At 40.7% G+C, this 26,918-nt stretch overlaps 1 protein-coding gene across 4 annotated transcripts in view; it reads right to left on the bottom strand.

The window, feature by feature from the left end:
• Positions 1 to 26,918, bottom strand: part of CACNA1D (calcium voltage-gated channel subunit alpha1 D) — a 379,519-nt gene that overhangs the window by 139,564 nt on the left and 213,037 nt on the right. For 2 of the 4 annotated variants that reach the window (XM_004368621.1, XM_004368623.1), the window contains exons 6-8: positions 26,127 to 26,279; positions 25,417 to 25,613; positions 18,867 to 18,970 (exon numbers count right to left, since the gene is read on the bottom strand). In XM_004368621.1, the coding sequence (XP_004368678.1) occupies positions 18,867 to 18,970; positions 25,417 to 25,613; positions 26,127 to 26,279 (454 nt within the window). Of the gene's footprint in view, positions 1 to 18,197; positions 18,302 to 18,866; positions 18,971 to 25,416; positions 25,614 to 26,126; positions 26,280 to 26,918 lie in introns of all 4 variants that reach the window. The other 2 variants (XM_004368620.1, XM_004368622.1) reach the window with 1 other exon arrangement.

Here is a 26,918-nt window from a genome sequence, read left to right as displayed (position 1 = left end):
AAGGTCCTCCAAGGTCGAGAAGGGAGAGTGTTGATATGTTGTGGGGTTGTTAACCAATGTCATAAAACAATATGTGTACTGACCGTTTAACGAGAAACTATTTGTTCTGTAAACCTTGACCTAAAGTACAATAAAAAAAAATCATAAATTAAAAAAAAAAAAGCAATTGGCCATATATGTGTATTTCTTTATTCTCTATTCTGTTCAGATGTTCTCTATCTCTACCTCTATGCCAAAACCAAGTAGAATGGCAATTGAAAACATCATGGCTTGGGTCAGGCACACCTTAGTCCTCAAAGTGGCATCTTTGTTTTTTAACACTTTAAAGAGATCTTTTGAACCAGATTTGCCCAATGCAATGTGCCATTTTATTTCTTGACTGCTGCTTCTATGGGCATTGATTATGGATCCAAGTAAAATGAAATCCTTTACAATTTCAAACTTTCCTCCATTTATCATGATGTTGCTTATTGGTCCAGTTGTGAGGATTTTGGTTTTCTTTATGTTGAGGTATAATCCATACTGAAGGCTGTGGTCTTTGATCTTCATCAGTAAGTGCTTCAAGTCCTCTTCACTTTCAGCAAAAAAGGTTGTGTCATCTGCATATCACAGGCTGTGATGCCACGTTCTTCTTCATATGGTCCAGTTTCTCAGATTATTTGCTCAGCATCCAGACCGAATAAGTATGGTGAAAGGATACAACCCTGGCGCACACCTTTCTTGACTTTAAACCACGCAGTATCCCCTTGTTCTGTTCGAATGACTGCCTCTTGGCCTATGTACAGGCCCCTCATGAGCAAAATTAAGTGTTCTGGAATTCCCATTCTTCACAATCTTATCCATAATTTGTTATGATCCACACAGTCGAATGCCTTTGCGTAGTCAATAAAACACAGGTAAAACATCTTTCTGGTATTCTCTGCTTTCAGCCAGGATCCATCTGATATCAGCAGTGATATCCCTTGATCCATGTCCTCTTTTAAATCTGGCTTGAATTTCTGGAAGTTCCCTATCAATGTACTGTTGCAACTGCTTTTGAATGATCTTCAGCAAACTTTTGCTTGTGTGTGATATTAATGATATTGTTCAATAGTTTCTGCATTCTGTTGGATCATCTTTCTTTGGAATGGGGACTAATATGGATCTCTTCCAGTTGGTTGGCCAGGTAGCTGTCTTCCAAATTTCTTGGCATAGACGAGTGAGCATTTCCAGCACTGCATCCGTTTGTTGAAACATCTTCAACTGGCATTCCGTCAATTCCTGGAGCCTTGTTTTTTGTCAATGCCTTCAGTGCAGCTTAGACCTCTTCCTTCTCTTCCTTTGTTCCTTCCTTCATAGGTTCTTGATCGCATGTTACTTCCTGAAGAGGATGAAGGTCGACCAATGCTTTTTGGTACAGTGACTCTGTGTATTCCTTCCATCTTCTTTTGATGCTTCCCATGGAAGCAGCAGTCAAGAAATCAAATGACGCATTGCATTGGGCAAATCTGCTGCAAAAGATCTCTTTAAAGCGTTAAAAAGCAAAGATGTTCCTTTAAGGACTAGGGTGCACCTGACCCAAACCATGGTGTTTTCAATAGCCTCACACACACGTGAAAGCTGGACAATGAATAAGGAAGACCGAAGAAGAATCGATGCCTTTGAATTATGGTGTTGGCGAGAATATTGAATATACCACGGACTGGCAGAAGAATGAACAAATGTGTCTCAGAAGAAGTATAGCCAGAATATTCATTAGAGTGAGGATGGCAAGACTTCATCTGACATACTATCAACATGTTGTCAGGAAGAACCAGGCCCTGGAGAAGGACATCATCCCTGGTACAGTACAGGTTCGGCAAAAAATAAGACTCTCAACGAGATGGACTGACACAGTGGCAGCAACAACAAGCTCAAGCATAACAACCATTGTGAGGACAGCACAGGACCGGGCAGCATTTCATTCTGTTGTACATGGGCTCACTATGAGTCAGAACTGACTCGACAGCCCCTAACAACCACCACCACACTGTATATATACTGTAGCTTTATGGCAAGTCTCAAAATCAGGTCATGTGAATCTTCCAACTTTGTACTTCTTTCTCAAGATCATTTTGGCTATTATAGGTCCTTTACAATTACATACAAATTTTAGAATCAGCTGTCAATTTCTTTGAAAAAAATAAAAAGCCTGTTGAGATTTCTCAGTAGGATAGCACTGAATACATACAACTTGAGTAAAATGGATTATCTTAACAATATTGAGTCTTTCGATCCATTAGCATGGTATATCTTCATTTATTTAGATGATTTTTAATTTTATTCTTTAGTGTTTTGTAGTTTTCAGTGTAGAGGTCTAACATATCTTTTCTCTCATTTGTTCCAATATTTATATTGTTTTTATGCTACTGTAAATGGTATTTTTAAAAGTTTCATTTTCCAAACACTTGCAACTTTTATATAGAATAAAACTGATTTTTATATACTGATCCTGTATCATGTGATCTTGCTACATACACTTAATTCAAGTAGGTTTTTGCTTGATTCATTGGGATTTTCTATGTAGACAATCATGTTTGTCAATAGAAATTAGTTTTTTTACTTTTTTCTTTACAGTCTTTAAGCTTTTTGTATCATTTTCGTGCCTTAATGCACCGGCCAATACCTTCAGCATATTGAATAAGAGAGGTGAGAACAGAATGCTTACCTTGCTTCCAATTTTAGGTGGAAAGCACGTAGTCTTTCACCACGAAGTATAACGTCAGCTGGAGTTTTTTTGTAGATGGCTTTTTTCAGGTTGAAAAAGTTCCCTTATAGTCCTAGTTTGCTGAGAGTTCTTATCATGAACGATTATAGAATATCATCCACTTCTCTTTTTGCTTTTATTGAGATATGATTTCTCTCTCTTATTCTGTTATATGATAAATTACATTCTGATTTTCCGACGGTGAACCAACCTTGTATTTCTAGTATAAACTCCACTTGGTATGAGGCATTTTTTTTTTTAATATTGCTACATTCAACTTGCCAATATTTAATTGAGAATTTTTGTAAATCAATGAAGGATACTGTTCTGTAATTTCTTTTTTTTTAATAATAACTTTGTTAAGTTTTGATACTAAGATTATTCTAACCTCATGAAATGAGTTGGGGAGTGTTCCTTCCTCCTCTATCTGAAAAAATTTTTCAACAAAATATTATTTCTTCCTAGAATGTTTGACAGAATTCACTTTTGATCCCATCTAGGCTTTTAGTTTTCTTTGAAGTTTGTAATTTTGAATTCTATTTAAAAGGTAGACAGAGCTCTTTGGATTTTTATTTCTTTTTGAGTAAGTTCTTGTAAGGTGTATTTTTAAAGAACTTGCCCATTTCTCCTAAGTTATTGAGTTTACTGTCATAAATTGTTTATTCTATTCTCTTGTTATCATTTTAGTGTTTATAATAGCTGTAGTAATGTACTCTCTTTCATTTCTAATATTGATAATTTGGAATTTTCTCTTTTTTTTTTTTATTATTAGTCTTGCTAAGGGTTTGCCAATTAAGCTTTTCAAAAAACAGCTTTTGGTTTTGTTAACTTTATTACATCTCTCTTTTATTGACTTCTGCTCTTTATTATTTCTTTTTCTGCTTATGGAAATGTAGATAATTGATTTTAAACCTTTTTTTTCTTTTCTAATAGAGGCATTTAAAGCTATAAGTTTCCCTTTAAGCACTACTTTAGAGAAAGCATGCAAATTCTAAGATTTTGTATTTTCATTATCATTCAGTTTAAAATATTTTCTATTATATTTTTTTCTTTCAGTTATAGGTTAGCCCCAAAAACTCATTGCTGTCGAGTCAATTCTGACTCATAGCAACCCTACAGAACACAGCAGAAATCCCCACAGGCTTTCCAAGGCTGCAATCTTTATGGAAGCAGACTGCCACATCTTTCTCCTGTGGAGCGGCTGGTGGATTCAAACCGCCAACCTGTTGGTTAGTAGCTGAGTGCTTAACCAATGTGCCACCGGGTCTCCTTGAATTATAGGTTAAAGACGTGTTATTTAATTTTCAAAACATTTGAAAGATTATGTAAACAACTTATTGTTATTGATTTCTATTTTAAATCTATTGCAGTTAGAGAAAACATACTTTGTAAGATTTCAACCTTTTGAGATTTAGTGAGACTTTTTTTATGACCCATATATGGTCTACTTTGGTGAATATTCCACATGTCTTTGAAAAGAATGTGTATTTTGCAGTTCTTGAGTAGTGTTCTGTATATGTAAATTAAGTCAAGCTGGTGGATACTATTTACATGTTACCTATACTTGCTATTTTTCAAGATCTCACTCTATCAATTATTGAGAAGATTTAAAAATTTTTCATCTATGTTTGTGAATATATATATTAATCTCTCCACTTAATTTTGATAGCCTTTGCTTCATGGATTTTAAAGCTGTTATTAGGTACAAGCATATTTGAGGTCACCGTGTCTTCTTGATGAATTGACCCTTTTACGATTATGAGTTGTTCCTCTTTATCTCCAGAATGTCTCTATCTCTGGAAATACTCCCTGTATTGAAGTCCATTTTGTGTGGTATTAATATAATGATTAGTGTTTGCATGGTATATTGATTCCCATCCTTTTACTTTTAATATATCTGTGTCTTTATAGCATATAGTTGGGTCTTGCATTTTCATTCATGTCTAAAAATTTGTCTTTAACTAAAATGTTGTGTCCACTTTCATTTAATGAAATTATTGATATGGTTGGGTTTAAGTCTACCATCTTGCTATTTGTTTTTTATTTGTCCCATATAGTCTTTGTTCCTTTTTTCCTCCTTTCCTGCCTTATTTTGAATAACTGGGTATTACTTAGCATTTCATTTTATCTCTTCTTTTGGCTTTTCAGATATACCACTTTGCTTTGTTTCTTAATCATTACTCTGGAGATTATATGCATCCTTAACTTACCCCAGTCTACCCTGAATTCATTATTATTTCACATATAAGAACTTTACAACAGTAATGTTCCAGTTAGCTCCCATCTATCTTTCGTGTTATTATTGTCATATATTTAACCTCTACATGTTATTGTCCCCATTGTTGTTGCTGGTTGCTAGGTGACTTGAAGTCAATTCCAACTCACAGTGACCCTATAGGATAGAGGAGAACTGCCCCATAGGGTTTTCAAGGCTGTAATCTTTGCAGAAGCAGACTGCCACATCTTTCTCCCATCATTATCCCCATAATACTCTGTAATTATTTTTACTTTAAATAATTAACTTCTAATAAGTGGTAACTTTGGTAAAGGGTAAGACAGTACACAATACTGGGGAAGCCAGTATAACTTGTACAACGAAAGGTCATAGAAGCTCCATGGACACATCCAAACTCCCTGAGGGACTGAATTGCTGGGCAAAGGGCTGTGGAGACCATCGTCTCAGGGAACATCTAGCTCAAATGGCATAACAAAGTTTATAAAGAAAATGTTCTACACTCTATCTTGGTGAGTAGCGTCTGGGGTCTTAAAAGCCTGTGAGCAGCCATCTAAGATACTCCACTGGTCTCACCCCTTCGGAGCAAGGGGGAATGAAGAAAATTAAAGATACAAGGAAAAGATTAGTCCAAAGGACTAATGGACCACAACTACCACGGCCCCCACCAGACTGAGTGCAGTACAACTAGATGGTGCCCGGCTACCACTGACTGCTCTGACCGGGATTAACAGAGGATCCTGGACAGAGCTAGAGAAAAATGTAGAACAAAATTCTAACACACAAAAAAAGACCAGACTAACTGGCCTGACAGAGACTGGAGAAACCCTGAGAGTATGGCCACCGCATACCCTTTTAGCTCGGTAATAGAGTCACTCCCGAGGTTCACCCTTCAGCCAGAGATCAGACAGCCCCATAAAACACAACGAGACTAATGGGGCACAACAGTCCAGGGACAAGGACTAGAAGGCAGGAGGGGACAGGAAGCTGGTAATAGGGAACCCAAGGTTGAGAAGGTAAAGTGTTGACATGTCGTGGCATTGTTAATCATTGTCATAAAACAATATGTTCTGTAAACTTATATCTAAAGTACAATAAAAATTATCTTTTAAAGAAATCTATAAATTCTTTTATATTTACCCACATGTTTATCATTTTTTGTAGTCTTCATCTATTTTTTATGTATATTTAATTTTCCACTTGGTGTTATTTTCTTCCAGCCTGAAGAACTTTAACATCTTTTTGTAGCACAAATTTGGTGTTGACAAATTCTGTTGGCTTTTGTTTATCTGAAGATTTCTTTATTTCACTTTAATTTTTGAAGAGTATTTCCACTGAATACAGAATTCTAGTTTTTTTTTTCTTTCAGCCCTTTAAGGATGCCATTCCATTATCTTATAGCTTGTACTATTTCTGAAAATAAGTCAGTGGTAATTCTTATTATTTTCCCCAGAATGTAATGTATCTTTTCCTCTCTGATTTCTTTTAAAATATTCTCTTTATCTTTGATTTAACACAATTTGAATTCAATGTGCCTTGGAGCCTTGGAGGCACAGTAGTTAAGAGCTCAGCTGCTAACCAAAAGGTCAGCAGTTCGAATTCACCAGCCGCTCCTTAGAAATCCTATGAGGCAGTTCTACTCTGTCCTACAGGATCGCGATGAGTTGGAATCAACTCTATGGCAACGGGCTTATTGTGTGGTTTTCTTTGTGTTTATACTACTTGAAATTTGTTGAACTTCTTGGATCTGTGAATTCATAGTTTTCATAAAATTTGCAACATTTTCAGCCACAATTTTTGGAATATTTTCTTCCCCAATGTCTCTTTCCTCTCCTTCTGGAACTCTAATTTCATGTATAATAGATTGCTTATTATTGTCCTAGAGATCACTGAATCTTCACTGACCTTTTTCTTTCCTCGGTGTCCAATCTGCTGTTTAGTTTCTGTTCAGAGATTGTACTGTTTCTATTCCTCTACTGAGATTTGCCATCTGTTCTTTTATTATGCCCATCTTTTCCTTTAAGTCCGTGAACAGGTTTATAGTAGTAATTTCAAAATCTCTGCTCTGATTGCAACAACTTTGTTATATCTTGATTTGTTTCTATTGACTCTTTCCCCTTGATTACGAATCATGTTTTCCCACTTCTTTTCATATCTTGTTATTTTTGATCATGTGGGGGAAACATGTCGGAAAAGTCTGGATTTGGGTGTCTTCTTTTAAAGGGTGTTTAATTTTGTTCTGGCCATTTGACCTGATTCTTTTGAAGCTCGTTTTTAAGTTTTGTTAGGGGAGCTCTATAGTAGCTTTTATTATAGGGCTAGAGTAGCCCCTAAGGCCTGGCTTTTCTAAAGTCACTATTGAATGCCCAATATATTCATCAGGGTCAATCCACTCCAGCTGGTCAGAACCCCTAAGTCTCCCAGCTGTGAGACCTCTGGAAGCTCACAGATTTCTAGTAGCTGTTCTCTACTAGGCCTCAATAATCTTACTTGGCACCTAAGGAGCTTAGTATATGGTCAAAGATTTAAGAGGTCTCCTATGCGTACTTCTAGAGTCCCTTCTCTGCACACCTCTCTCCAGTACTCTGTTCTGGAATTTTTATCTGTCTCAGGAGCCCTGAACTCTGCTCTTTGCCTCCTCAGCAGAGGGACCGCCATGCTCTGCTGGGCTCTGCGGGGCTCTGCCTCCTGTGCCACAATTTTAAAAGTGTCTCCAGGTAGAAAGCCAGGACAACAGTGGGGATTACCTCATGTGGTTCCCTTCTCTTAGGGATCCCTGTCCTGTGCTGCCTATTTCCATCTTCTGAAAGCAGCTGCTTCATATATTTTGTCCAGTTTTATAATTTTTTATGTGAAAGGTCCAGTCTGGCACTATCACTACGTTCTGGTTGGAAGTGGGTTACAATAATGTTAAACTGGTCTCCGTACATCCAGTCTTGTTATCTGTCCAAAGTGATTTTTATATGTAGGTTTTCCAACATTTTATTAAGAAAAAATTCAAGCATTCATAAAAGTACTAAGAATTATACAGTGAACACCCATATTCCTACCTAGATTCCACAATTGACATCTGCTATATTTTCTTTATCACATATCTATACATTCCTCTATCTATCCACCAATTTGTCTTATTTTTTGAAGTATTTTAAGGTAAGTTGTAGACATTAGTATACAAAATAATTTTTTTTAAACTGTGCTTTAAGTGAAAGTTTACAATCCAAGTCAGCTTCTCATACAAAAATTTATGCACACATTGCTATGTGACGCTAGTTGCTCTCCCTATACTGTGACAGCACACTCCTCCTCCCTTCCACCCGATTTCCCACGTCCATTCAACCAACTCCTGACCCCCTCTGCTTTCTCATCTCACCTCCGGACAGGAGCTGCCCATTTAGTCTCATGTATCTACTTGAGCTAAGAAGTACACTCCTCACGGGTATCACTTTATGTCCCACAGTCCAGTCTAATCTTTGTCTGAAGAGTTGGCCTCGGGAATGGTTTCAGCTGTGGGCCAACAGAGAGTCCACAGGCCATGTCTTCTGGGGTCCCTCCAGTCTGAGTCAAACCATTAAGTCTGGTCTTTTTACTAGAATTTGAGTTCTGCACCCTACTTTTCTCCTGCTCCATCAGGGGCTCTCTGTTGTGTTTCCTGTCAGGGCGGTCACTGGTAGTAGCTGGCCATCATCTAGTTCTTCTGGTCTCAGGCTGATGGAGTCTCTGGTTTATGTGGCCCTTTCTGTCTCTTGGGCTAATATTTTCCTTGTTTGTCTTTGGTGTTCTTCATTCTCCTTTGCTCCAGGTGGTTGGGAACAATTGATGAATCTTAGACGGCCACTCGCTAGCTTTTAAGACCCCAGATGCCACTCACCAAAGTGGGATGCAGAACATTTTCTTAATAAACTCTGTTCTGACAATTGACCTAGATGTCCCCCAAAACCATGGTCCCTGGACACCCACCCCTGCTACTCTGTCCCTCGAAGTGTTTGGTTGTATTCAGGATACTTCTTAGCATTTGGTTTAGTCCAGTTGTGCTGACTTCCCCCGTAGTGTGTGCTATCCTTCCCTTCACCTAAGATAATTTTTGTCTACTATCTAGTTAGTAAATACCCCTCTCCCTTCCTCCCCACCCTTGAAACCATCAAAGAACGTTTTTATCTGTGTTTAAACCTTTTCCTGAGTTCTTGCAATAGTGGTGTTATACAATATTTGTCCTTTTGCGACTGACTAAATTCACTCAGCATAATGCCTTCCAAATTCCTCTAAGTTTTAAGATGTTTCACGGATTCATCGTTGGTCTTTCGCATTGCGTAGTATTCCACTGTGTGAACAGACCATAATTTGTTTATCCATTTGTCCGCTGATGGGCACCTAGGTTGTTTCCATCTTTTTGCTATCGTGAACAGTGCTGCAATAAACATGGGTGTGCATATATCTATTGGCTCTTATTTCTCTAGGATATATTCCAAGGAGTGGGATTGCTGGATCATATGGTACTTCTATTTCTAGCTTTTTCAGGAAGCGCCAAATTGATTTCCAAAGGGGTTGTACCATTTTACATTTCCACCAACAGTGTATAAGTGTTCCAGTCTCTCCACAACCTCTCCAACATTTATTAGTACACAAAATAATTTTTATAAAACATAAATTTAAATCATATCACCTCCTGCTCAACATTCATCAGTGGCTTCCCTTGTTGTTGGTAAGTGCCGTAGAGTCGATTTTGACTCACAGAAGTCCCATGTGACACAGTAGAACTGCCCCATACAGTTTTCCAGGCTATAATTTTCATGAGAGCTGATTGCCAGATCTTTCTCCTGTGGAGCAGCTGCAGTGAGTTTGAACCATCAACCTTTCGGTTAGCAGCAGAGCACTTAACTGCTGTGCCACCAGGGCTGCTTTGGCTTCCCTTACCTTTCGACTAATAACCAAAATCTGCAATGCGGTCTAAAAGCCCTCTGTGATCTGGACTCTGCTGACCCTTCTGCACCCTCCTCTCCCAGCTCCTTATGTTCCCACCACACTGGCTTTATTCCTCTAACGTACTCTAACAAAAACTAAACCCAAACCCACTGCCATCGAGTTGATTCCAACTCATAGTTACCCCATAGGGTTTCCAAGGCTATAAACCTCTATGGAAGCAGACTGCCACATCTTTCTCCCAGGCAGCCGCTGGTGGTTTCGAACCACTGACCTTTCAGTTAGCAGTCAACTGCTTTAACCACTACGCCACCAGGGATCCTCTATTCCTCCCTATGTCAGGGCTTTCACATGAGTTTTTCCTTTGACTGGGATGCTCTTCCTCAGTCTCTTCTCCCATCTTGCCTGGATGTGATGGCTATGGCTACTCATTCATTCTTCACATCCTCCAGGATGCTTCCCCTGACCCCTAGACATCAGCTGTGCCTGTCAAACACTCTCACTGCACCATGTACCTTTCCTTCAAAGCATTTACAAAAGTTTGTAATCATAACCTTTGTCTCCCCCATTAGATATAAGCTTTGTGAAGACAGGAATGTTGTCTGTTTTGTCTCACCACTGCAACCCCAGTGCCTAGTAACATGCCTGGCAAACACTTCTACTACTGTGTAAGCACTCAAACAACAGTCATTAAATGAATGAATTGTCACTCTTTCTTAAGTAGTCTAAGGAAGATTTAAAAAGCATCTAGCTGATTTTTCTCTTATCAGTGTTCTATATTGAACCCAACCAGGTAGCGCAGAAGTATTTCAGCGTCAGCCCTAAATACTGTCCCCAGGCCAAGCATAGTTGTCCTATCCCAGAGAGTTGAGGAACAAAATTATTTGGAAAGTTTCCCAAAGACAGAGAATCTACAATTCCCAGTCCTCTTCTACAGAGAAGCCCTGGTGGCCCAGTTGGATAAGTGCTTCTACAGAGCCAATCTAAATTCTCATAATACTGTGGACCCATATCTTCACTCTATTCTCAGAGACACTGCTCTGAGTTGCAGAGTTTTGTTTTCAGAGAAAATGTCTTAAAAAGAAAAAAAAAATTGATATCCTGAAGGGTTTTAAGCAAGAAAGTACCCAATACGTCCCTCTCTGCAACCTCTCTGTGCTCCCACCTCACACACCAGGCAGTAATGACTGCTCCCCCTTGTGCTCTGGGGCCTATGAACAGTGTCTTCTATGGGGAGGAGAGTATTTATACCTTGTGCACACATCTGAAGAAATATTAAAATGAAAATCCAGGAAAGGAACAACTGCTGAACTTTAACAAGAAGAGTTTCCTGTACTGCAGAGACACTGGCCTTTGTACACCAAGCTGCCCTGCTACCAATATTTGATCTCCGTAAGTGGTTTCACAGCCTGTAAAGAATATTGCACAGAAAAAAAAAAAAAAAAAACTGACATAAAGTTGACACCAGCATCTTAGAGGCAGTCGTCAATTTGTTTCTCACAAGAAGTTAAATTATTAAATCCATAAACATCCTTTTCATTGTAGAAGTGACAGCAATTGTTAATGCCACCAACTGAAATCGGGAACACAGGAAAATTATGGTTTTAATTTTGACCATTAAGGTGCCAGCAGCTTTATGGAGAGCCGGGTCTGTGCACAAAGGCACTGTAATGAATTCTCTCCCCTAGGCTTTGGGATCGACAGACTCAAGAGCCTGCCCTGCAACACTGATGCCCTCAACAACCTCTCTCCTTCTCCTAAACTGCACATCTACAACCAGAGCGCAGGTGGAGGGCAGACTGCTCACAGAGCAGTCTACTTAGTATACAGCTCTCCATCGGCAAGATGGGCACCCAGAAGGGCACACGTGGCCAGAGGTGCCTCCTGGGCCCTCAGCGGTCTTTGCTATGCTCTATAAAAAAGAACTTGGTCAGGGACAGATGATAGCCACAGCTGACAAGTGAGAGAGCTCTACTGAATCGTTGCTAGTGCCTGGCTGCTGGCCACTGCTGTTGCCAGGGAAACAGACGTCAGCTTGATGGAAACAAGGATCAGCGAAAACTTTCACTTACCTCTGTTTCCACTGATCCCGACAGCCATTTCTATGGAAACAGTAGCTGGGAGCCAGCGGCAGAGAGGTTACCACTCACTTGTTAATGTCAGGTGTGGCTACCAGCCTATGCACTTCAGGTACCGAGGTACCAACAGCACCAGGATCCAGGTGCCAGCTACCCCCGACAGCCTTTTAACTCTGCAACAAGAAAGTTCAGTGTTTAAAAGTATATATAAATGTTTAGCTTGGTTGTTTATTAGTAAAAGGAAATTTAACATTCTTCCATTTAAAGCTGGACTGGGATTTAACTTCTTGCTCTACTAAAGCCAAACGATGTGAGGGTACTCAAGTATCCTAGGTCTCTCCAGCACCTTGACCTCACTCCTCAACCCCATTCACAACATTACTTCAAAGTTTGGGAAAATGGACACTCAACTGCGTGGACATATCTTTCATGTACTAGCCTGGTCAGGCCAAAGACAGACCCAGCTAAATGTGAGGAAACGTTTTGCTACAAATGATCACTAAGCATGTCTCTGTCTGGCATTCTGGCAGTTTGATCATCACTAACTACACACAGGAGAATATTTTCTGTTTAATCATAAGAACTATCTACAACAAGCCTTCTACTGTCCTTTGGTTTTTAGACTAGACTTTGAAGTGCCTTCTTGGCTATTTGCCAAAAATTCTCTGTTGGCTAAGATGTAGAATTAACTCATTAACTCAGCACAATTTTATTCTGTGATACAGTAGTAACAAATAACACTGGATATCCTGTGACTTCAACAATATCCATTTCAATTTTATAAGCAATTCGACTACCCTTCTAAGATGCAGCTATGTCAGCGGTATGCGTGTTTAAGAGAAAATTCTGTTGTTCATCTTCTATCTGCAGATGCTGGTAAGGTGTTGAATGAGAGAGAAATCTAATCCCAGTCATGAAAAATTTATAAGAATTCCTATTCCCAAAGGGTATGTCTCCACTTCAAAAATATTCACAAGAGATACAACCATCTACCTGTTGTATTTTGCCCACTGGGCCAACATTCAAGGAGAGGACATCACAGACAACCTCTGATTTACAATGGCTCATAATGGTGTGGATTCAGATGGACAGGGTGCAGATCATGATGCCCCAAACCTGATTCCATTCTTTGAAATTCCAGTAAAGTACAGGGGTATAAGTCCCACCACCACCATCACCACCTTCCCTCTCCCCTCTCTCTACGCCAGAATTTCCCAAAGCTTTCATAAAAGCAGCCATGCCTGTGTCTTTTTCTAGGTCCTGGTTCTGATGTACCCAGGTTGGGGTGCAGATAGGCTACCAATGGTGAGATTCAGAAAGATGAACAGGTGTGAAAATGGCCTTGTTTTTCTATAACGCTTCACCTCATCCATGTTCCTTCAAAACTTCTAAGGTTAAGATAAACAGGCCTCTAGTAACAAAATTGGATTCATGATTTAAAAAGATATCTGTGACCTGGCCAATCTGGAACTTACTACGACAGAGAGAATACAAATTAATTTTGAGTTAAATGATTCTGAATTTATAGACATGGGCTGGGTTTACTTTCAATTTTGTATCATAAAAGCTGGTTTACTAAGAACATTTATCTTCTAATGACATACAAGGCCTGCTTCAAACATTTTTTCATAACATTTTGGCAAAACCAAACCTGCAGATTCACTGGCTAATTATAAATTATTTTAATCTATTCTTTAAAGCAGGCCTAGAGGTGATTTATATAGTAATGTACTTTAGGAATCATTGGCTTGTGTAGATAGACAGATACACGTATATAATCGATACATGTACACATACATACGTGATAAAACATTTTAAAATATTAAATATCTCTTGTTGTTGTTGTTAGCTCTTCCAGTATTGCATCTATAAAAACAAAACTGTAAAATATCTCTACAACATCTCCTACTTTTCACTAAGAGGTATATACCTTGGCCAATTATTATTAATTAGTTTAAAAGGACAAAATTGATTAGATTTTGTTTTCTTGCATCAAATCCCATTTTATATACCCTTACTTGAGCCATCATAATAACAGTGACCATGCAATGTACATTCTTTAGCTCACTGAATCCTCACATGACTCCAGAGATTGGTACCATAATTAGCTCCATTTCACAGATGAGGAAATTAAGGTTCAAAGAGGTAATTAATTTGCCCAAAGTCTCACAACTGGTAAAAAGTAGAGCAAGTATTCAAGTCCTGGTTACCCAACTCTAAAGCCAGTGTGCTTGACCACTGTGTTACAGGATGCTGTTCTCTGCTTATACAGAAAACGCTGTCAAACATAAGTTCAATAACAACGACTTAGATCTGCATAATAATTTGTAGCCGACAAAGAACTCTACACCCTCCACAGCACAGAGTGCAGTTCAATGTGCATACAGATCCCGTTTGTCTTGGTCACTTCCTGGGAAATTCAGAAGATGCTACACTTCGGCGTTTCTAACACTTCACCCAGGGAGGGCGGTAAGGGAGGCCCATAGATTTAGGGTAAGAATATGTTGAAAGGATATGTTAAAAGAGTAAAACCCTTTATATACTTTTCAAAGCACTTCCATATTCAGTAGCTGATCTGAAGCAAACCACCCCATGACACAGATTGCATGACAGAATTATTCCTGTTTTAGGAACAAGGAAACTGAGGTTCAGGGTAATTATCTAAGTGAAGTCCTAGAGTTAATGTGTGACACCGGCAGGACCTGAACTCAGGTCTTCTAGGGCCTTTCTAATCTACCAGCCCCTACTTGGGGGTCTGAACCACATCTAGGGAACCTAAGGAGTCCTCTACTCTAGGAGACGGAACACCACTGCTGCTGGTGTTGGTGGTTCTGAAAGGGAAGCAGCAGGCACGGATCTAACCAGCCCACCTCCCATGATGCTCTTCTTACCCCCCGGGAATCTAGCAGTCATTCTAAAATAACTAACCAACAGGTCCTCTTATTTTGTCTGTTTAGTGACAAAACCCTCAAAAGGTATAAGGAGGTAAATGAACAATTTTAAAAGAGAAAAATCACCAAACTTCCAAAAACCCAGCATGAGAAGATGAGACATAATCTAAATTGTAGCCTTAAAGGAGACATTCTTTCTGATTCCTAAACATAACCGGCTCATCTCCTCCATGACAACTTCTTGTAAAATTGCAACTCTAGTTACAGACATTCTCAGCTCCTCCCACAGAATGTTCTTCACTATCATTAGAGAGAAAAATGTTCATCTATATTCATGCTTGACTACTCAGGGTATACAGATCATAAACTTCATACTCACCTTGAGAAAAAAAGGGTCTGTTACAAAACCAAAACATTTTCTAAAGCATCAATCTCACAATGCTCTAAAAATGTATAAACACCAAGTCAAATGTGCAGATTAGAGCTGATCCAAGACTCCCATAGGATGGCATGGCCGTATGAAAAAGGAAGGGTTCAAAAAGCATAAAACAAATATTTCAAAATGGTTAACAGACTCACGGACACACAGCATCATCTAAGGTTTCTTCATCGGAAGGCTATATATAACGTGGTCTTGACCTAAGTTTCTAAAATGGGAGGCTTTTAATTCAGTGCTTGTGGGATTACATTTGTGTTGGTCTGATGGGCCCTAAGGGGCAGTAAAACATAAGTCATTTTCCTCTTAACATTTATGGCCTTCTGGCTTTGCAATACCTCTAGTGTTCCCTGAAAAAAATGGGGAAGAATCTTAAGATTTAAAAGTTCTTTTTTTTTTTTTTAATTTGCTTTAACAAGAAAACAAATACATATGACCTGTGTTTTGATTTTTTGTTGTTTTAGGGGAAGGGAGGAGTAACGGGACCAAGAAGGAAGGGAACTGTTAGGGAAGGTAGCAGCTTGCCAGCCCCACATCAGCTTCCCCTGGCAGATGCCTCCTCATCTTTCAAGATTCTGCTCAAAGACTCGTGGCTTTTACCACCTCTGGTCCACACCTCTACTCCTGCACTCACCATAGCACACTGCTCAACCAATAGTTTCTCCCACCAGACAAAGGACACCTGAGCACAAGGTCTAAGATCCGCATCTCAGACATTCTGGCATCCCTGGCCTCTGGCCCAGAGCCAGGCACTCAACAGGAACTCGGGAAATGTTGGCCATTTTAAGGAACATGGCTGAGAGGCTCTGATTTGCAGACATGGTTCTTACTTTACACAAAATACTCTCAGCATTTCCTACCGAAATGTGCCTACCGGTGGAGAAGAGTCAGCAGGCAGCTCTTGGAGTTGGGGCACAGCATGAACTGATGGTTAAAACGCCTGGGAAGCCTCGCATTTTACTTTAGAAATCCACGTGACATCTGCATTCTCCTTCATAAGGGATCTAGTTTTGTTCTGATACTAAAAATAATGTTTTCAATTTACTTATTAATTAAATTCTTTCCCCCGACAACGTATGTCATTCAACTGGTTGTTCCATGAGGGTGCCTGCCCTTTGTTGTCCTCCAGCTCTGCACAGCCCCACGAGGCTGCCGATTTTCACCCCCACCACTCTAACGAGGAACCACTACTCCTATCTTCCTCCTTTCTCTTTGTTTAAAGCACCACATGATCTGGCTCCTACCTCTTCTTCACTGTGCCAGGGCGGTGGTTCCCGCGTGGGGAAGCTAAAAGATAAGGCACGTCACTGGCACTGTTTAAATTAGTGGTTTCCATGGCCTCCGTCAGTTTAGTTGGATTTGGGAGACAATGAGGTGCCAAGGAATTCAAAACAGAATTGCTGTTAACCTTGTATGGGCAGTTCCTGTGGCAAAACCAAACACAATGTTGTTTCTCCAGGGATAACTTCTACCCAACACTAACCTAAGGCCCCAGAGGTTCATTAGGAGGAAGGCACTTTACACATTCCAAGTAAAAGGACATGGAACTGGGGGAGCCAGCTATCTGAAGGCAGCACTGGCAGGGAAGTGAGGTGTGCTGTCACACCACTGACGCAGCCCAGGCCCTGCTGTCCCTTCACTGGGGCAGGGGCTTCACAAGGCAGCGGGCATCCATGGTGTAACACTAACCACACTTTAGGAGAATTCAAAATGTGGTATCCCCTGAAAACAGGCAGGGCACATTTGGAGGAAGATTAAGAAAGGGAGCAGAGATGGATTACTAGCTCTGCTTTCTGCCCTGGAAAAGGCAGCATTTCAGAAGAACGGGATAAAGGTCTCTCCACTGACACACTTAACACACATGAAGACATCACTTCCCTGAGATACAAACTCCAAGAGAGGAAGATAAAGTGAGTGAGGAGGAGACAAATTCATTTGGAATCAAGTCCATCAACAAGTATTTCCTGAGGATGTCTGGGCTCAGTGCAGTGACAAAGGCTCCCCTGGGGGAGACGGATACCTCCTGAGCCTGCATCTGTGCCCCCATCCCTGGCAATGGTGGTATGCTCCCTTCTCTGGGATGTCTAAGGGATGAGAATGGTGAGTTGCCCTAAAGGACTCTGGGATGGCACCTCCAACCACAGTCAGCGCAAAGCCCTGCCGCACAGAGAGTCTCCATCCTGAGCCAGTCTCCACTGAACCCTCTTTGTGGAGGGTCAAGCCACAGAGATGGGGTGGCCCAAAATACCATCAACGAAATTCCAAAAATACTGACTGATTGATGAGAACTATGATAAGGTTACAGGAAACATATGCTAAAAAGTTGACTGTCATCTTGAATTAAAGAAAGATTCTAAGTTAAGATTAAAATTGAATTAGAGGAAACATTGTCAATGATAGTAGCACCTACCGAACTAATAAATGATCCTGGTTTGAAGGATATAAAATTTTGAAATTGTTCAGTATTTATATATAATCTAGGTTTATTTCTCCTTCACAGTAAAATCTGGAACACCACTGGAAATATTTTCAATACTTGATGAGTGACTTAAAAGGGCCAGGTTATATATGAAAGGAAACAAAATCACAAAAGACAAAGGCCTCCTCCTGAGGGAGCCCAAGGTAGGGTATTCTGTCACTCACGTGTAATCCACTTCTACACATTCACGTACTAACATGGCTGGCTTCAGGGAAGCATTTCCATGTTATTAATAGTGTTTGGCAAGCATCAGAAACACAGAATCTCACAGACAGATACAGGCAGAAAAGAATCACAGTTCAATCCAAAAGCAACACACTGAGGGGACATCAGAGTCCAAACGCATGCAGAGAAGCTATCAGAGTGCAGCCGGGAGACACGCAGAGCCGCCCCACACGTGGCAGCAGGAGAATGTGCAACACGGATCCAACTGCTTACCCACTAAGGACACCAAGAACCAGGTTAAGGACGAAAAATGAGCCAAGGATGATCAGACTAACAAAATATACCCATGGCCATTCCCATCCTATCGCATCATTTACCTGTAAAATGTAAGGAGATCAGTTATCAGTTATCCATTTACTAAAGAGCAGAGCCCCAGCTGCAGCTGCCAGACCACTCAGGGCTTTGGCTGAAGGTTAGTGCTCCTGGGACAGGGACTGAGCCTCGGTCGTTCCATTTTGTTCTTCAAATAAAGAAAGTTCTGCTGCTGAAATCTGGCCTACCAAAAGTCAGGCCGGACCAGCTCATTTAGCTACCGATTCATACCAATTAATCTGCATTATATTTGGACCCAGACCAATACAGCAATTATAAATGTATCTCATTTTAGGACAGACAAAAGGGCAAGCAATGGGAACTATTTAAATCCCATGCAACAAAGCTGATTAATTTCTGGTCAATAAGCTCTCTATAGCTTTCTTTCATGAAGGCTGGTGAGGTTCCAGGAAACAGTTTGATTTGGGAAGCCTCAGCAGAAAAGAAAGCATCTCCGAGGACACATACAGCATTTGGCACCCACCCGGCGGCCCCCATCTAGCAAAGCCTGTGTGGTCTTGGCAGCTGTCCTCAGGACTCTGCTTTCAAGATGAAAGAGGTATAGCTTACCCGCTCAATACACCAAGTACAAGATTTAGTACGAAAAATGACCCAAAGATGACGAGACTGACAAAATACACCCAGGGCAATTCAAATCCCATAGCATCATTCATCTGTAAGAAATAAGACGGTCTCATAGGAGTGGGTTAATAAGAGAATCTAATAAGGAGAGAGAGGGTCACATTAGAGACAGCATTCTATACATTTAATTAAACATTTACTTAGATTCAAATCAGAGACAACAGTAGCCAGTACACATTCATTACACATTCCCAACACACGCGCACACACGCACGCCAAATCATAGGAGATTTGGGCCATAGGCTGGAAACAGGCTGGGATCTTGCTCTCTCTAACAGGAAACTGCCTTGATAAGTGGTTTTCAGAAAAGATCATGGTAGAGGAAAAAAACTAGTGCTTAGCTGGACTATTTTCCATTCTGCCCAAGTTGTTAGTACTTTGCTTTTAAAATTTGTGATGGTGGAAAAGTCTTCATTATAGAGACAAACTGGCAACATTTGACTCTATAACTTCTTTTCTTTAAAAAAAAAAAAAACTCCTAAAACAATAACCTTCAACTGGACACCAACTACCCCAGGAAACCTAACCACCTGAAATCTGGATCATGCGCAGTCAGTGAGGGCAAGCATAGATAACCGAACACAAAAAATAAAACATTTTCAGAAGTCAACTAGCTGACACATACTCACGGGTGCTTTTGGAAATGGGATTTTTCCTAACTATACCAGGAATGACTCAGGAAAAGAAGTCCTTATCCCTCACACCTAGCTTTGACTTAGCTGACTCAGAGCTGGCTCCAGCAGTGGGCTGACTGGGATCACAGGTGACAGAGGGCCTGGCCAGAGGAACCAGTGCCCTGACTGCTGAGACAGCTCAAGAGGCACAGTCAGACCTGGCCTCTCTGACAGGCCCTCCCAGGAGAGGTTAGCCAGTGAGCAGCTTTCATGCTGGAGCAAACAGGTGCTTCAAGATTCACAGCTGGAGGGAAGTTTCCAGCAGCAGAGGTCAGTGTTAAACTGAGCAAACCCCTCTCCCACGAGGGAGGTGTTAAGTGCCAGTCAGGGGACAGAATGGATGACTCCAGGCCTGACTCTCCCAAAACGCCCAGAATCTTTGGCCAGTAAGAGCCACATACAGTCTGGGCAGAGACTTCGCTCCTGCCTTGGGTGTGAGCCCTTAGGCCTTTCCAAAGCCCTGCCTTAAGCATGTGCTTTCTTGCACATTATCTGGCTGCAGGTTTTAGCTTTATAGAATAAGCCTCGTGCATTTCACTATGTTTGCCTCATGCAGCAGCCAAACAGGAAAAGAGAACATAAAAAAAAAAATTATCTAACATCTGTTGCTGAAGTCTAGGGAGAGGGCATTAAATCCCTTATGAAACACCTGTTTGGCCACATGAAAACTGATGTGCTTAATAGAACTCATATCAGTCTGCACGTCTTACATTGGCAATTAGAGTAATGAATGAGCCAGGGCCATGGCTGCAATTGTTGATCTAATTAAGCTGGATAAACTAATTTGAGCAGGAAGGCAGAGGCTAATTCTTCCAAGCAACTACACCACTAAACTTATTTAAAAACCCACGTGTGGAGAAGCAGCAGGCAGGCCGGCGCAGTGGCCAGAGCCCAGCCGAGAGCTGCACAGAGACCTCTGTGGGCCTGTCTTCTTTTCTGCTGGATGAGGAAGAGTGCTTCTCAAGGTGCGGAAGGGTGCCCATCACGGCTCCCACCCTGAAATCTCACTCTCTACCACTCTGGGGAAGTCCGTGGGCCACGCCATCTGTTGGCCTCTGAAATGGCCTCACTCACCTACTCTGGAGAGTGGCTTTAGCAGCAGCTGTCTGTGCCACTTGGGAGAGAAAATTCTATTAAAAAAAAAAATGTTTAATTTCTTAGGAGTAAGTGTTCAGCAGATTCACATTTGCTCAAATCAGAAGTATCACCTGGAATGCCAGCTGGGGGGCAGGGGGGGGGGAGGGGAGAGGGAAGGGGAGAGGCTGGAGCTAAACAAAAGCCAATGGGAGACTCTCTAAACATCTATGTTGGAAGGTGGGGAAGAGAAACACAACTTAAGCTTTAAGGGCCAGTCTTTCTCCCAACTAAACCTTCTCAACCCAGTTTCTTTACAGAGTCTAGTACTTCTTAGATCTAACCACATATGTAGGGAAAAGTAAGAACTGGTAAACTGTTTCAAAAAATTCCCACACGAAAACACAGACTCTGCTTGGGATTTTGTCTACATGGTCTTTAGCAACAGTGGGGAAATCAGCATGAGCTGAAGCATTTCAATTTAGATTCATTTTTTAGTATTTATATCAAAGCCATCATGTGGTGATACCTGGTGCCCAGGAAATCATATTCCACTTAGCTTCCGTTTTTCCTCATTTTAAAGGCTGGAATGCACATTCTTGTATCAAATTAAAGACCAACCTACTTTTTTTTTTCTTTCTAATCACTGATACACTATAGAATAAGAGCATAGAATAAGAGAAAGGCACAGAAAGGCAAGCCCTTGGCTGATTAACTGTTGAGGAATTCCCCTGGTGCCCTGAATGAAGTAGATTGCCAGCATGACCATGAGTACTTTCTGTTTGAGTTCACTGAGAAAAGAGCTTGGTGCTAAAGAAAGAGGCCAGAAGTGATTTGTATGAACAGCTCTCTCCTGAAACCAATGATATTTTAATTTCCTACATTTAAAACATTTCCTCTGTGTTGAAAGAAAAAAAAATTATACCATCTAGCCTAATTCTACATCTTGTAGACAAGAAAAGGAAAACCCCAAGAGGTTCAGTGACGCACCCAAGGTCCCACAACCAGCCCTATCCAGCCTTAATGTTCTTGCTTTGCACTACACCCGACTGCCTCTGTGGACATCAAATATGTGTGAGTCAAATGATAGTTTAATTATTTTTATGGAACTCACTTTGTAAAAGAGCACTAGAGTAATTTTTTTTTCCTAGAAGTTAATAACCCCAACCTCAACACATCCAAATAGTTCTCAGTGTGTCTTTCTGCATATGGGGACCACCTGTACTTCCCTTCTCAAGACTCTGTTAGCCATTTCCCAGACATGCTTGAGAATTAAGGCATAAACCAGCTTGAGAACACTGACTGGATATAAACATGACTAGATGGAAAACAATCCTTAGCAAAGACTTTATCCACCATATACAAATGCCTCAAGGATGAGAAATCTGCTTACAATCAATATTTAAAATCTAATCACCTTCTTTATCTCCCAAGATGTTCCCCTTATGCTCTAGTTGTGGATAAAAAAAGATATTTAAGCATGGCCCATCTACACGCCTGAGGCAATGGGACTGGTACACTTGAGGGATGATAATAGCACCTAGCATTTGTTCAGCACCTGCTCTGTGCCAGGTGTTGTGCTCGGCATGGATGTTCTGTTCTGGAACACAGCTGTGTGGCTTCCAGCTGACCAAGGTCTATAAAATATTATGAAGATTTGGTGCCTCAGCTTCTGCCTATCTCTATGATGAGTTAATAAATGCAATCAGCAAGTAATAAAAACAATCCTGATGCGTTTCAGAGAGTAAGATCTTAGTGAACACTATGGAAGACATTACTTAGCTGCCTCCTAGTGTTCTCGAAGTGTTTACAAACCTCTGACAAATGGAAGAATGCCAAGGAAAAAGGACTGGGTTCTAATCTAGATCAGGGGTTGCCAAACAATGACCTGCAGGCCACATCTGGCCCACCATCTGCTTTTGTACAGCCTTCATGCAAAAATTGTTGCTACATTTTTAAATGATTAAAAAAAAGAATATTCCATGACACATGAAAATTATATGAAATTCAAATTTCAGTGTTCATAAAGTTTTATTGGAATAGAGCTACACTCATTAACTTACGTACTGTCTGTGGCTATTTTCGTGCTCCAACAGCATAGCAGAGCAGTTACTACTGAGACTTCATGGCTCAAAAGGCCAAAAATATTTACTATCTGGCCCTTTAAAGAAAAAGTTTGAAGACCCCTGTTCTAGATCAACCACTTGCTATGGTCTCTCTATATCCCACTGTCTCTATCTTCAAAATCTCAGACCTTCCATAAAGGAATATACACTGGGATACTGTCTATAAATTACTTTGAGTTTCTCATCAGAAAAAAAGATGCGACATAATTCTTGAAGAATTTAATTATTACTTTGTCAAATTATTAACTATGTGATTGATACATGAATAATAAAGATAATTATATCACCCTAGACAATACTTAAGGAGCCCTGGTGATACACTGGTTAAGCACTGGGCTGCTGACCACAAGGTCAGCAGTTCAAATGCACCAATTGCTCTGTGGAAGAAAGATATCGCAGTCTGCCTCTGTAAAGGCTACAGTCTTGGAAACCTATGGGGCAGTTCTGCTCTGTCCTATAAAGTCACTAGGAGTCAGACCTGACTTGATGGCAGTGAGTTTGCTTTGGTTTTGGTTAAGTAGTACTTAAAAGTTCTCAGAAGAGCAAATGAAAACTTTTGCTTCTGAGGGCATGGGGTGTTCCCTCCTTAATCACACACTCCCAGAGTTTTCACTTGCTTGACAATAGAAAAACTGCCACAAGAGAATCAATGTGCAGCAATGTAACATCAAGTATAACACTGCCTGTCAGTCAGGACATGTTGGATCAGCAGTTGACAATTCACTGTGACGACAGAGAGAAAAACAAAGCTGAGATGCGTCACAGATTTTTAATTTAAAAAATAGAAATGTTGTTTTCTGTACTGTTTGGAGGGAAAGATTAGAATTTGGACTATTTGGATGATGCTTTTTCTATTTATCAGAAACTTCAAGGGCAGATTGGGATTGAGACCTCAACTAATGTGACTGAGAGTTGCAATTTAGATGTTAATAGTGAAAATGAACCCTTTACCTGAAACCTGAATTTGATGGTCTCCTTCCAAGCCCTGGTCTTAGCTCATGCAATATAATCTCTCTCTTCCTTCCTGTTCATGAAAAGGGGTTGTCTTACGAATATAAATAACAGACGTGCACACCCACAGACACTCACACATAAGCACACACACTTCGATGACAATCAGGAGGAGGGGAAAGAGAGAAACAAGTAATAACATGCTGGTGACATTTAAACCACATTATCAAACTAGACTCATACCTCGGGGACTAAAGATAAAGACATCCCTTCTTTGCATAACATTGAATATATAAGGACTTCTACAAGCCTGCAAGCACGGTTTTCACCGGTGAAGGAAAGCAACAAGCTATTTATGCACATCATATGCTCTGTTCTCTTAAGTTATGGAGCAATAGGAAGTGCTGGAAAGTGTCTAAAATGGGGAGGCTGTCAGAGCTACTTCTCAACTTGCAGGCCTTCTAACTAGAGTGTCCATTCCAGAAGTACTTTACAACTAACTGCCTTCTAACAACTCATATTGGAAAGCTGGCTAATCCCATCTGGACTTGGATTTAGAGGCTCAAAATCTACACATTAGTTGTTTTTCACAAAACAATTTCTAAACTTTTGTGACCCTTTTCAAATTCTACCAAATAAACTCAGTTCTGGAAAATGGCTATTAAAATACTACTGTACCTTAGGCAACGGGGAGTTTGGTTGGTACTTTGTTTGGAGCCCTGGTTGCGCAGTGGTTAAGCATTTGGCTGCTAACCAAAAGGTCTTCGAACTCACCAGCTGCTCCTCGGAAACTCTATGGGGCTGTTCTACTCTGTCCTATAAGGTTGCTATGAGTTGGAATTGACTCTACAGCAACAGATTTTGTTTTTTCTGTTTTGGTTTTTTTTTGTACTTTATTTATAGCAAATCCTTCTGGCTCTGTCAGAAACAAGAGGAATGAGACCCTTCAAAAGCCAGTGGAAGGATGTCCAACTTTTCATGGTGGGTTGGACGGGTCCACCAGCCCTGGAAGTTTGGAGTGCAATATTTACCCTTTCTGCTGAAGTTCTATAACTTCAAAGAGAAAAGAAGAGAGCTAAGTTTGCTTGTTGTGCACTGATTTATAGTAACACTGAATATGCAAAAGAGAAATACTAAATTGGGGAAAAACTCATTTTAGGTTTAAGGTTGTACTAAGTTATGGAAAGCACGTTAAGGATCCAACTTATCGTTCCTGTAACTTTAGGATCTAGTACAGCAACCTTGCCTTTATTTATAAAAGACCAAGTTTAGCCTGTGGAAGTCCAGGAGCTTATTAACCTGGGAAATGACTCTCTGGATCTCTCAGAGTTTAATTAAGACAGTCCCGGCCTTCTATGGTTCCTCCAAGGAGATCACTGGGCACACTCTGCAATAATCCCCAGGCTGCACTGAGGAGTGGAGAACTAAAAGGCTAGAAGCCAACATAATACAGCGGCTTCCTAGAATTGAAATTAAGGCCCTGAGGAAGCAGAATGACAAGGCCTACTGAGTGAAGAGAGGGTCTGCTTTGCTTTCCAAAGAACTGACTTCCAGGGTCTCTTTTTCAGTCAAGTCTACAAGGAAGCTCTAGTTGCTGAAACACTTTTAATCAAACAAAGAACACTCTATAAACTCTCTCCTCAAGCTGCTTACCCAGTAGAGCACGTCTGTCCAGCCTTCCATGGTGATACACTGAAACACAGTGAGCATGGCAAAGGCAAAGTTATCAAAGTTGGTGATGCCTCCATTTGGGCCAACCCAGCCACTCCTACACTCTGTGTCATTGGCGGTACACTGGCGTCCATTCCCTGAGAACGCACATGGTGCTGGGTCCTCTTCAGCTACGATATCTGCAAACAGAGCAAGATGTCTTCACCATTTGGGAGAGGAACATCAGGAAAACCCAAGCCAGCAGATGCTGAAGGATTCTTGCCAGAGCTTGGAAAACCCTACGTCCCATCTAACCTGTCTCAGAATCCTACTTGTCCTTCAAGGTCCAGTTCAAGTACTCCCTCCTTTGTGGAATATCCCTTGTTTCCTTCAGTCAGAAGCCATTGCCTTCTTCTGTACTCACTCTTACAGCTCCTTTCTTAAGCCTAAACAGAACAATGCTATTGTTTTGTCTCATATTCTAGTTTTGGGGGTCCCTCGTCTTACTTGACAGGACATACTGAAGAGGAAATCAGGACAGAAAAGGAGATTCATCTATTCTGAACATAATTCACGGTAAGAACTGGCTCAGTAGATCTGCTGGCATATGTGACTTTTTTTCTCTCCTCTCATTTTGCTTTAGATACTCAAAATTGTTTTCGGGAAAACCAAATTTTTTTAAAGTTAGGTTAGCAACCATTTTCATTACTCACCTGAGTCAGCAAAAAAGCATGTTTTGTGCATTTTTCCAATAAAAAGTTCCAATCCTATAATAGCATAGATTATGATTACAAATAATACCAAAAGGGCTATGTGCAGGAGGGGAACCATGGCTTTTATAATGGAGTTCAGGACAACCTGCAAACCTAGGAAAGACAGAAACAAGTCTGTGAGCCAGGAAGTCGCCTCAGTGATACACATACACAATTCTGAATGACACTTGCTCCATTTATGACACACAGCAATAAAACTCAAAGAGACATTTCAAAATTTTTAATCAGCATTAAGCCCGGATGTGAGATGAGCTAAAAAGGAAACTTAAAGATCATCTACTCAAACTCTCTCACGTAACAGACAGAAAAACTTGTCCGCCCATTTAACAAACCCCTTGAACATCTACTACTATGTGGAAAGCTTAAGGTTTAGTGCATTTGGCGATATGAATATGTATTACATAAAGTGCCTTCTTTCAAAGAGATTATATTCTAGAAGGAGGCATAAGAATTAAACACAAATAACTGTACTCCAAGGTAGGACATGCCAGATGCTATACAAGTAATATCAAACCGTTAAAACTAAAGTGGGAAGAAAAGCATCGCTTCTGGGTGGTATGAAAAAAGAGGACTCTGAAGCTGCTTCCCTCTAGGCAGGCCTGAAGGTTGAGTAGGATGGGTTTCCACAGGTGGGCATGGGAGAGTGGCTACTCCAGGCAGAGAGAACAGTGTACGCAAGGCACAGAAGTGAGCAAGTACAACATAGGTTTGGGAGTGGAGAGTCTTCCTTGG

The sequence above is a fragment of the Trichechus manatus genome, unplaced genomic scaffold (genome assembly GCF_000243295.1).
Source record: "Trichechus manatus latirostris isolate Lorelei unplaced genomic scaffold, TriManLat1.0 scaffold00001, whole genome shotgun sequence".
Taxonomy (NCBI): domain Eukaryota; kingdom Metazoa; phylum Chordata; class Mammalia; order Sirenia; family Trichechidae; genus Trichechus; species Trichechus manatus.
This window is presented reverse-complemented; position numbering and strand designations above follow the sequence as displayed.